Source organism: Oryza glaberrima, chromosome 5 (genome assembly GCF_000147395.1).
Source record: "Oryza glaberrima chromosome 5, OglaRS2, whole genome shotgun sequence".
NCBI lineage: Eukaryota > Viridiplantae > Streptophyta > Magnoliopsida > Poales > Poaceae > Oryza > Oryza glaberrima.
This window is the reverse complement of record NC_068330.1, coordinates 23,103,781-23,115,799: the sequence shown is the minus strand read 5'-3', so window position 1 is coordinate 23,115,799 and position 12,019 is coordinate 23,103,781. Positions and strand designations below refer to the sequence as shown.

General features: G+C 45.7%; 1 protein-coding gene across 2 annotated transcripts; it reads left to right on the top strand.

The window, feature by feature from the left end:
- The first annotated feature begins 6,284 nt into the window (after positions 1-6,284).
- On the top strand, positions 6,285-9,706 carry LOC127772599 (chaperone protein dnaJ C76, chloroplastic-like). 2 transcript variants are annotated; one of them, XM_052298544.1, is made up of 10 exons: positions 6,285-6,645; positions 6,944-7,072; positions 7,194-7,323; positions 7,421-7,541; positions 7,644-7,725; positions 8,025-8,075; positions 8,288-8,326; positions 8,477-8,573; positions 8,731-8,854; positions 9,147-9,706. In XM_052298544.1, exons 1-10 carry the CDS (start codon positions 6,388-6,390, stop codon positions 9,148-9,150), a joined length of 1,035 nt encoding a protein of 344 aa, XP_052154504.1. In that variant the 5' UTR covers positions 6,285-6,387; the 3' UTR covers positions 9,151-9,706. The 2 variants fall into 2 exon arrangements, 1 of the variants encoding a protein (XP_052154504.1); XR_008017432.1 differs by lacking the exon at positions 9,147-9,706 and having other exon boundaries at positions 8,025-8,083.
- The last annotated feature ends 2,313 nt before the right edge of the window (positions 9,707-12,019 follow it).

Below are 12,019 nucleotides of genomic sequence, written 5' to 3'. Positions count from 1 at the left end.
CGCTCCGCACGTACATACAGGGTGGATCCAACGTGTGTGTAGGGGGACTAGTCCCACAAAACCCATAGATACCCCCTAAACCTCCTCTTAATTTTTTTATCATAGTTGATAAGATAGGAGGTGCTAAAGGTCTCATAATAATATTTTAGCATAGTTTAATACTGAGATTATATGTTTATATCGGTGTACTCGGTATGTTGAGTCCCCCCAACTTTTTATTTCTGGATCTGCCCCTGCGGACATACACGAGCTTTTGCACGCACGCGGTGTGCCCCGGCAGGCCGGCACCGTGCTACATTGCCACGTTGGTGTGCCTGAAAAGCGGCTCAACTTGAGTGACATTTGAGCTAGCATAGCTATATCTTGACACGTCATTTTTTCCCTCTAATGTTCTTTTCAGCTGTGTCGGATCGGATTATTTGCTCCTATCTCTAAAACGGCATTTTAAAAGATAACTTTATTCTACTTCATTGCTTAGACTATTTGTTCTAGTTTTTCAAAATATATTTCTCAAAATATCTAATTCATTTTAATAATTTTCACGAACGCGCAAAAGGATCGCATGTTAATATATTAGAAGAAAATAAAGTTTGTTTACCCAACGCAATCAGCCAGACCGGCTTATACCAAGGAAAGGAAGATATTTCAATAATTAAGTAGTGGGCAATTCATGGCAATAATTCACATAGTAATCTAGATAAAAAAGAAATAAGAAGACACGAACCAAGTGATGGGAAATGTAAAAGTTTTTCAGGTGGGGGGGGGGGTGAAGCTTTAAAATAAGTAAAAGTCTTATGTTTTTATTTCTAATGAAATATAATTTTATCCTTAGTGGTTCAAAAGCTAAAACTGAAAAAAAAAAACTTGGCCCTCAGAAACCAAACGAAGGGGATGCGATCACTTCACATGCTTCTCGGTTAAAAGATTTGGTGTGAAAGGAATAGGTGGGTTTTCAGAAGCAAAGAACTTCCAATACAACTAGTGGCAAAAATCTTGGATAAAATAAAATTAGAAAAATTTTGCTACATGACACCCAAATTTTATGTAATTTGCTAATAAACATCGAAAGAATGTGTCACAGCTAAGAATATCCTTAAAAAACTGATATTTTGCTAGAGAACTGTAACGCTCCGCTTCTTGTGAGACGTTAAAAACTAATTCGGCAAAATCCTATATGCGAAAATTTCGTTCTTTGTATGCGAGTCTAAGTTGTGCCATGGATCTCAATTCAATCTCTTGTTGTTCCCTCTCATCGCCATCAAAATCGTCCACCTCAAGATTCCAATTCCGACTCAAGTCTCCGAAATCAAACTCCGAAATTCAATCGCATCCTTTGAATCCCCGCCAAATACCTATCCCCATTTCCGAAAATATCAAATTCCCATCTCAAATCCTTTCCTTGAGTCTCCCTTGAGTCCTCCCTAAACCCCCGAGATCGAATCTCAAATTTGAAATTTAAACCAAAGTCCCAAATCCCTCCAACTCAAATTCCCTATAAAAGTCTATTTTGCTTCCCTCTGTTTTTGTGGGCCGAATTCCTTTCCCTCGGCCCATCCCTCCTCTCAGCCCGTTTCCCCTCCCCTTCGCACGTGCTAAGCACGCGCGTCGTGCCCGAGCCAAGAGAGAGCGCCGCCCTCTCTCTCTCTCGCCCTCTCTGCTTCCTCTCTCCCCGGCGCCGATTCCCGCCGCCGCCTTTTGAACCCGCCACCGCCTTTGGTTCCCGCGCACGCGCCGGTCGTGGCCGACCGCCCGGTCGCCGCCGCCGTCAGCGCCTGCGCCGTGCTGCCGCTCGGCCCCGCTGCCTGCCGCGAGCTCTGCAGCGCATGCCCAAGCCGCTCCACCCGCGTCCATCCAAATCCCGGAGGCAGAGCACTCCCTTTCCCACCATCTTCTCCCAAACCGGCATGGTAAAGGCCCCCTTTCCACCGTCCTCCCTTCTCTTTTTCCCTCCCAAGCAACGACGCCATGCCTCCACTCCTTGGCCGCTAGCGCTCGGAGGCAGAGACGCAGACGCCAGCGCCAGCTCGCCGCCCCCACCTTGACCGCGCCAGCCCGCACTAATCCTCCCGCTCCCGCAATTTGATTCTCGCCGTCCGATCCACCGCCTTCACCGCACCCTTGCATCCACGCCATCGCCGTGTTCGCACCGCCCACGAACTGCCTTTGCTGCTCGCCAGCCAAGCGCCAACCAGCTCGCCCATGCCTCCCAAACCGACCTCGCTCCACTATAAAAACCCGAGCCCCTCCCATCTCCCTCGTTGTCTCGCCTCCTCTCCCCACCACACCATTGCCGCCTTGACCGCCGTTGTCATCATCGCGCGTGCCGTGGGAGCCGGCGAGCGCGAGGAGCCAAAGAGGAGCTCCGGGCCGCCCCATCTTCGCACTCCCTCTCATCTTCCCCGACGCACTCGCCCCGACGCCGCGCCGTCTCGGTGTCATCCGCCATGCGCCGCCTCTCAGTGGCGTGCCGCCATCGGCCTTCCACCCCTTTCCATCCTCAAATCACCGCCGATACCGTTTCCGCACGCCGGTGAGCTCCTCGCCCAAATTCTTGCCATTTGCATCATCTTGGATAAGCCCCGAGTCGTTCGGTTGCTCGCTCGTCCCCCTAAACGTGCCGCCCCGCCGTTGCTCTGCTTCGCCGCCGCCGCGCCCGCCTGTGCGCCGCCGTGGGCCCCCTCGCCAATCCCTCGCGCCACCACCGTCCTTGTGCTCCCTAGGACCTCCCCAAACCATTCCCTAGCATCGTCGCCACCCGGCACGGCCTCGCCGCCATTGCCGCCCGCTCCAGGAGACCGCCTCTCGTCGCCGGACCTCCACGGCGCCTCCCCATCCCATTCGATGCCACAAACGGGTTCCCTGAGTCCTAGAGATGCTCCCACCCCTTTGAATCGAACCCTCATCGTCTCATCGTGTTGTCCCCTTTTGCTCGCCGCCGGTGGCCGCCGTCGAAATCCGCCGCCGCCGGGCTCCTCCCGGTGAATCCGAGCCGATGAATCGCTCCCTCTCGTCCCTACCATCGATCCGGTGTGCTCCCCTTGAGCTATAGTCGCCGCGCCATGTCCCGGTGAAGCCGCCGCCGCCAGCCGTTCGTCCTCCGGCCGGCCTTCTTCCTCCTCTCGCCGCCCACGTGGCTGCCACATAGGCGCCACGTCGGCTTAACCCGGTCAAGCCGGTCAGCCATCCCCTCCTCCCCGTGCGCGTGGTCCACTGTGAGCCAAGCGGCTGCACGTGGGCCAGCCGCTCTCCCGTCCACCCGGTGCCCCCCGCGTGAGCCGCATCCACCGATCCGCTCCGCCACTCTCGCTTGCACCTCGCTCACGGTGAGCCGAGCCGCCGACAAGCGGGTCCCACTCAGGACCGTGTGAGGTGAGCCCGGTCCACCCGGCTCCCCTTCCCCCCCTCTCTCCCCGCGCCCCTCTCTTGGGCCGCCTCCCCGTAGCCCACGCCAGCCCAATAAGCTCGGCCGAGCCGCGCAAATCCTCTCGGGCCGCGCCAAGCCGCTCGGGAAAGTCTGATTTCTCTCCCTCGTCCATTTTCTTTCCAAAAAGGGTTTAATAAATTATTAAATCCTTTCTCCTTTGATTAGAAAATCCTTAAACCTTAGAAAATCCATATCTTCCCAACCGCTCATCCGATTGACCCCGTTCTACTTCCAGTAATTCCCTAAAATTGAGATCTATTTAATGGCACTATTAATTAGTCTAAATAGGATCTTTCTTTTGGTCTTTTGTTTAGGTTTTTGATTATTTGCGTATAGTTGCGGTTACCGGATTTTCGTCAATCGTGGTTTTCTCGAAGATTCGTGAAGCTCCGTGAAGACCTTGAGCAAGGCAAGTCGCCCTTTGATCAATTGCCCCTATAATTGGAAAATCATTATTATTTTGTTTGCAACTTGCATTAGTAGAATCACACTTAACTTGCTTGGCTTCGGTTTGCACGCCAAACCGACGGACCTACCCAGTAGTCACACTAATTCCTGTAGGATGTACTACCTTGATTCCTTGTGGCTCCACCCTTGTGGTACTTCGGTATCCGTGCTCTTTGAGCGTGTATACCAATTATCCCACATACACCGTTGATTGTCGAAAATTGGGAAATGGGTTTGAGAAGCCTTGAAAACCCGACCTGAGGTGTCGGTGTGTTTAAAAATAAAATGAATTGTGAAAACTCGCGATGCGGGAGCCGTGCCTACGTGGCGCTGTCCCGTATTCGCATATAAGGACCGATTCCTGTGGGAAACTCATCGAGCATAATCAAAGTGCAACCACAAGGTGGAATGGGACACCCTGGCTAAGTAACTAGTCGGTTCAGGGAAACCTCGCATGCCAATAGTTGGGAACGCCAGGGCGGGGTCGGACAAACCGGGTTCCTGGTAAGGCAAGGACGAGAAGCTTGCTCACTTACCGATCAAGGTGGTTGGAGTTGATTTGTGAATGCCTAAAATGGCTTATGTTTATGTGAGGATTTGATCCTTCTATATGGCATGAGGTAACCCTGGGTCGGCTTGGGAAAGGCTTTGTCGCGCGCCTCTGACACCGGCCAGTGTCTGGAGTAAGTTCGTGTCTTGTGGGTAAAGTGTACCCCTCTGCAGAGGTTAACTGACTGTTCGAACAGTCGTGCCCACGGTCATGGGCGGATGTGAGGTAGTTCCCGTTGCGTAGATTTGTTTGCCAGTGCTTTGTGAAAAGTTGTTGTGGTGTGGGAATCGTAACCAGAATCAGCCTATATGGCAGATGGATGACTTGAGTGGTCAGAAACGAATCTGTGTGATTCGGGATGTCTGCGGGCATCATAGACTAGGCTTCCCGAGGGGAAGCGGATTACTTTGCTGCTGGGCAGCTGGACTCTAGGAGTCCGAGAAAATGAAAAAGGCTCTAGGAGCCGCCTAATCAAGTGAAATGGCTCTGGGAGCCGATAAGTAATGATCTGACCCGGGAGGTCGGTACATTACCATTCGAGTTGTTGAAAAGCATCTCTTAAAGTCGAATCAAGACGAAGTCTCTTTTCAACCCAAACTTAAAAAAAAGAGGTAAATCACTTAGTGATTCCAAAATGCTTTCAAACAAAAGATTTGCAAAACAACCTTACCTCTCTTCCAAGCTTGCATTAAACACCTAAATTCCCGTGACTTGCTGAGTACGAAAGTACTCACCCTTGCTCTATATAAATATATATAGTTCCTCTGCCTTGAAGTGAAGATGAAGTGAAGTGAAGATTAGGGTTTCGTCCTGGTTCCCAGCCATCGCCTGTGGTGTTGGGTGTTAGTTCGTTGGTTCCGCTGCCGCTGCTGCTGTTGGTGTTTCCTCGTCCGCGTCGTCGGTTGCATTCTCGGGCCGTTCTGAGCTGCAACCTAAGTTAAGGTAAATAAGTCCTCTATTTATTTTAAGGATTGCAATGATTCATATTTGTCACCGTGGGTACCAGCACTATGTCTTGGGATTGGTACTGAGATCGCGGTTTCGTAGGAAGCGGTTCACGTCGTTTCCTACGACACGCTCCTGTTAGGTGCCGTTGTACGGCGGTGCCGGATTGGGGTGTGACAAGAACACTTTCGGTTCAATTGGATCGATAAATTTTTAAGAAAGATAATAATGCCCCTAAGACCACATGCTTCAAACTGCATGATGCTATAGTAAAAATTTAGAAATTATACAACTCTAAATTTACCATCACATTATATTCCATCTTAGCTCTAGTTTCAACTCAAAATATTTTGACCATAGAGGCATCCTTGTCTTTTTGAAAAATTTCTCTCTCCAATTGAGTCGAAAGTGTCATCCAACAAATTATCAATTTTTTAAGTATCTTTTAGCCGTGACATGTTTTTATAATGTCTACTAGTAAATTATACATTTTTTTAAGTGTCTGTAGCAAATTTTGCCATAAAATTATGTATTGTATCGGGACGAAAGATATAGCGAGAGTAGTGCGTTAGCAAGCTCTGTTGCTGTCTGATTTACTATGTTTTTCATTTTGCTTTTTCTGTCACCCTTAGTGATTATGTATAATTTCTCTGGTACTTAAAATAAAACCAGCAACGTTTGGCTTAGGTTTAAAAATACTTGTAAATCAATTCTAAAACCTTAATTTAGCTATGTCTTATATGTCAACGAGAAGCTAGCCAAGCCAGGCAAAGCATGTCTCTCTCTTTTATTTTTTGGAATTTCCATGGTAGAATTTATTAAGAATCCCTAATATTGAAATATGAATAGCCGCAAGTCCCAGCGTGTAAAAACAGCTTAGTTAGGCAGCCTGAACCAGAAGAATTAGTGGTGCCCCGACTTAAAACGACGTAGACCGCCAAGAAACGAACCAACCGGCAACCGCCGCCGCCGCCGCCTTCGATTCGATTCCGATCGAGTTGGAGAAGGCCGCCGCTGCCCAATGGCTCCGCTACCCTCGCCACCGCTGCTGGCCGAATCGCTCGCGACGCTGCGCACAGCCTCGCCGTCGCCGCCCATCCCCTGCTCTCCTCGCCGCACCCGGCCGTTGGTTTCAGCTAGGTTCGCAAGAACGGCCGGCCGCCGGAGCCGGAGCACGGGGGGAAGGAGAGACCTTAGGAGCTGTGCCTATGCGGCGGAAGCTGAGTACGGCAGCGCGGAGGATGAGGTCGCCGACGACTTCTACTCCGTTCTTGGCGTCGTGAGTGTTCTGGAACATTCTGTTGAACAATTCCTTTGCAATAATTTCGGTTTACAGTTTATTAGGTTAGTAGGGAAGAACTGTGCATTTTGGACTGGAATCATTAGAGATCAATTTCTTCTCTGTAAAAAAAAAAATCCTACTTTTGGTGAGGGAGGAAAGATGCTTCTTTTTTTCAGAGTGGACTCAGACAATTGTTCTGAACTTCTGATGAGTGATGAGTGATACTCTGATAGTGGTTTTCCTTTGAGACGACGGATTTGCTGCTAATAATGACCCCTGATTTTTGCATCTCCAGATGCCAGATGCAACCCCTGAGGAAATCAAGAAAGCATACTACAGTTGCATGAAAGCGTGCCATCCCGACCTCAGTGGGGACAACCCCGAAGTAACAAACTTCTGCATGTTCATCAACGAGGTTTACACGGTAAAACCCTTCAATGAAACCTTGGGTCCTTGTGATTGCATATAGGCAATTGTCTTGGAAGATGTGTTTTGCATTGAATTCTTTTTTGTTCAAAACGCTAACATGAGGTGTTGAAGAGCAGGTGCTGAGTGATCCGGTGCAGCGTGCAGTGTATGATGAAATCCATGGGTATACAGCAACCGCGACCAACCCTTTCTTCGATGACAGTGCACCCAAGGATCAGGTGTTCGTTGATGAGTTTACCTGCATAGGTACTGACATTTTTTGGTATGAATAGAGCTATAAAAGATGCTATTTGGTTCTTCATAAAGAGATTTGATATATTTCACCTTGTTGATGTGGATTTAGGATGCAAATATTGTGCCAATGTGTGCCCCAATGTATTTAGAATCGAGGAGGATTATGGGAGGTCAAGAGTATATTCCCAATCGGGTAGCACAGAGCTAATTCAGGAGGCCATTGATAGTTGGTGATGCTCTGAAACCCAACCCAGCATAATACTAGGACTGTTTATCTGTTCATAACAGATTACTGAATGTGTTATTCATGTGTGTTATATTTCCATGTCCAGCCCAGTCAACTGTATTCACTGGACTTCTGCTGCACAGCTTTCTCTCCTTGAGAATGAAATGCGGAGAATAGAGCGGGTGAATGTAAGAAATCCTTCTTTCAGTTATTTAGATGTACGGTATATTTTTGTGGTCATATAAATCTCCAGTTCTTTGGTTTGATTATTAGGAGTTTAGGACCTTATGGTTAACTTCTATAACATAGATGTAATCACAAAAACTCCTAGTTAAAATAAACGGTGCACAAGAAAGTTTCTCATATCCCTGTTCCTTTCTTTCTGTTAGCATTTTTCTGGAACTCAAGTGATATTTTACAGGTGATATTATCTTGTTTTCTCCTAATAGCCTAGTAGTACACTAAAGGGAATTTCAATTTTGAACAGGTTGGGCTGATGAGTGCTGGGATGGGAGTTTCAGTTGATGTATTCCGATTGGTAAATTTGTATGTCTTTATTATGTAAATTTGGCATGTACTATCTAAATTTCTCTGTTTGCATATCCTCAAGATTCTTTCTTCCATGTCTATGTTAAGGCTAATAGAGTATACATAAAGCATACTTTTGTTTAGGCATACAGATTATATTATGCATAATACTTCTCTATGTTGTTAATTTTACTTGTTCTTAAGATATTTTCTGTTTAACAGGCTAGCGTGCGTTGGGAAAAGAGACAGTCAAAAGTTTTGGTATGGTTCCTTCCCCCTTCGTCATCTTTGTGTTTCTCATAGAGTTAGATGTTTTTAAGGATTTCGTTATCATTTACCTATTTGTGTCTTTGCAAATGGGTCATTGTTTTGTAAACTAAACATTTTATGTAAACCTTTATTTTGTTACAGGAAAAAATTAGGACACGGATGACAAACAAAAAGTATTCAGATATAAGTAGTTCTTGGACTGATATCTGGGGATCCCCAACTCGCTACCAAGGAAATGGTAAGCTAAAACAAATAACACAGTCTGTTAGAAATACCTTGCATGGTAACCATACAGACCAGCATGTATTGTGTAAATATAATTGTTGTTACCAAAAATATAATTATTGCTCATTCTTGTATTTCTGAATCTGATTGAGATTTGCTGATGATATCAGAAGAAGAAGGAACAGAGAGAGCGAAGAGAGCAGCTGCTGCTGCTAGGAGATGGCGAGAATACTCGAGAAAAGGCGCAGACAGGCCACCGGAGTACAAACTTCCAGAGGCAGCGGGCAATAAAGAGTAATAGCAGAACAAAGAAATATTTCTATCCTGCTTACGTTATCTGATAGCATTTCGTCACCTGTACATATAGCGTTATTGTTTGAAGAGAGCTGACATGTAGATTGTTCTCTCCCAATTCCTCATTTTTCATTTGTAAATGGTGCGCTGGATATAGCTGATAACAATAACCTGTAGAATACAAACGTCAATAGTTAAACATTCGGAATGTAAAAGATGAATATGTGCACATTCTCCTTCAACAATGGTATACATCCTGAAGATCCATCTTTTCTTGTGTGTGCTTGTGCAGATGAATTCCGGGGCAAATTTCCTTTGGCAGTAGTCTGGTAACCCCCAGGCATCGATGATGAACTGCAACATCTGCCAAAGGACAACTTGCCCAGCAATGCAGCTGCACATCTCATGGTCTCAACATATTTCTATCCGTGTGCCACATTTAGTTTCATGTGTAGAGCGCACAGTTCACTGATCATTGTGCAGTGATATTTATACTCGCTCCTGCATGGTGAAAGGCAGCAAGGCTTTTTGCAGCTACACGGCCTTTCTCTGCTCCTCCTGCAAAGGCACACGGAGGCTGATAGGATATACTGTAGGACAATGCCTGCTCTCCAGATTGTGCCCACTTACAGGAACAAAGTCTGAAATGGAGAGATCATTGTAGTGCATATATCTCCAATCTTTTTAGGTCATGGGGCTACTTCCCCGTTTATTCTTAGCCTAGCTTCTTGCTGTCCAGACCATGTAAAGTTAAGTAGCATCAAATATCTGCTGAGAAATCTAGCTCAACCTGATTTTCTCTACTGGTTTCAGACTTTCAGTCACACAGGTCATTTCATCACCATAATAATGCAGCAGTACACAACGCAATTTAGTAGCAAGCTGATCTCCAGCCTCCAGGAAGCCTCTGCAGCTACCACCCAGAGCTGGACATATCACCGGTCTGTCGGACAGGCTCAAAGGGCCTCGATCGTGTGCTACTTCAGAAAAAAGGCAGGATTTTGCAGATTGATTCCCCTTGAGACCACTGGAAAACAAGGATCGAATCAAGGGGAAAAAGTGCCCGCATGCGAGATCAAAAGAGAGAAGGAATAGGGATATCCATGAGCATGTTCGCTGCCGGTTTCTTGGTTCCTGCGCTGAACCCGTCCCACTCCCACCGCACGTCCGCACTGCATTGCCCATGCATGATGCAGCTCGTCGATCGATCAGATCCATGCGCCTGCCAAGGTTAGGCAAGCAAAGGCGCCACGACGCGCGCTGTGAAAACCCGAACTCGATAAACGTGTTTCGCGGGGACTCGCCCGATCGCGGCACTCGATCGAGCTCACGTTTTCTTTGTGTGTACGTGCAGCGGCAAGATAGGCGGAGCAGCGCGCGGCAAGGGCGAGATCGGTGAAACCGGTCGTTTGCTGATGTACACGGGTTCTATTTATTATAATGACACTACCATTATATATACTATTATGTGAAACGATAGAAAAGTGAAATCCACATATTAATGATTGTGATTGTAATGATAATGTTATTATGGTAGAGGATCCTCGTCCTTCTACAGGTTACTACTCGTACGTATCGCGCGCGCCCCGCGCGGGGTACTCACGTGTTTTTCAGGCTCATGCGGCTGCAATACAAGGTTGACGCGAGCGGGAGCGTTCTGCGCGTGGCGTACGTAGGCGCGCGCGCGAGAGATCGGTGGAATCGGTCGGTTGATCGATCGACGGGCAGCACAGCAGGCTGGGCGCGGCGTACGTGGGGGTTGGCGCAGGCGGTACGCGTACGTACGTGCTGTTCTCGGCTTTGATCACCCTCCGGCGCGTGTCACGGAGTGACTGACAGTAACACACAAACACGGGGTCGTTCCAAACGTTAAAAATTTGGTTCAGTATAAGACAGGACTTAGGCTGCGTTTGGGAGCGCAAGTTCCCAACCTGCCTCCCGACAAAAAAGAACAAAATCATTCAATTATAGTGAGATTAATTAAGTATTAGCTAAAAATCTTGAAAAATAATTTAATATAATTTTTTAAAGCAACTTTTATATATAAAATTTTTACGAAGATATCTGATCTGAACATGTTGAATAGGCCAGATTTACATGTTGAGACTTTATTTCCCCTCCTCAGAAAATTTTGTATCTATGCTACTACCTTCGTCACAGAATAATTATAATTATAGATTGTTTAGTACATATTATAAGGTTTAAGAAGCAAAATACTATGATCTTCCTTACTAAATAGTGTATAGATAAGAGTGGAAGGGTAATTAAGGGTAAAATATGGAGAAATTTAAATGAGAAGTGATTAATGAGAACATTAATACTCTGTTGTAATAATTATTTTGAGATAAATTCAAATAATAGAAATATAATTATTATAGGACATAGAAAGGACTATAAAAGACACTAGAGTGGTGATGCCACCACAACTACTTTTGTACCTTTTGTAAACTAGCATAATGCCATGGCATTGCAATGGATTTTTTCTAAAAAAAAAATAGTTCATTCTATATATTTTTGAAGTCTCTAAAATAAGTTATTCTTATCGTCTAATAGTACATCATAGAGCGATGAAGAATTCCATAATAAGAGTGTTTGATTAACATTTTTTTGGGGGGTTGATTTGCTTGCGTGGATAGGAAAAATGTAAAGTTTTCTCCTCACTTTTCACGGGCCTCATATGGTAGTTAGGGTGGTGATGGCATCACTAGTTCACCACCACCACCAAAGTAGTATAGATTAGTGCGAGTCTATATACTATTATAGAAAACAGTGGTGGATACCACCATTATTTTTGTATTTTTTTATAAATTAGTTCATGGTATTTTCTAATATTATATAATAGTCTCATATTTATTCATCATATATTCAAATAAGCAAATATGTCTATGGCATATTATATATTTTATTCTACACATAATAAAGCATGGGTATTTAGTGTTTAAAAAAGTATGTTCGACAACCTCTAAATGAAATGCCAATTTGCACTTAGGCTGTGTTTAGATTCAAAAATTTTTCGTCGAACTTCCAATTTTTTTGTCACATCAAATGTTTAGACATAAGCATGGAGCATTAAATGTGGAGAAAAAAAACAATTACACAGTTTGCATGTAAATTGCGAGACGAATATTTTGAGTCTAATTACGCCATAATTTGACAATATGGTGC

Bases quoted from the DNA above. Each gene is read 5' to 3' on its own strand.
- LOC127772599 (XM_052298544.1), top strand. From the start codon at position 6,388: ATGGCTCCGCTACCCTCGCCACCGCTGCTGGCCGAATCGCTCGCGACG. The intron at 7,073-7,193 runs GTAAAACCCTTC...GTTGAAGAGCAG, and splicing joins TCATCAACGAGGTTTACACG to GTGCTGAGTGATCCGGTGCA. The intron at 7,542-7,643 runs GTGATGCTCTGA...TTCCATGTCCAG, and splicing joins CAGGAGGCCATTGATAGTTG to CCCAGTCAACTGTATTCACT.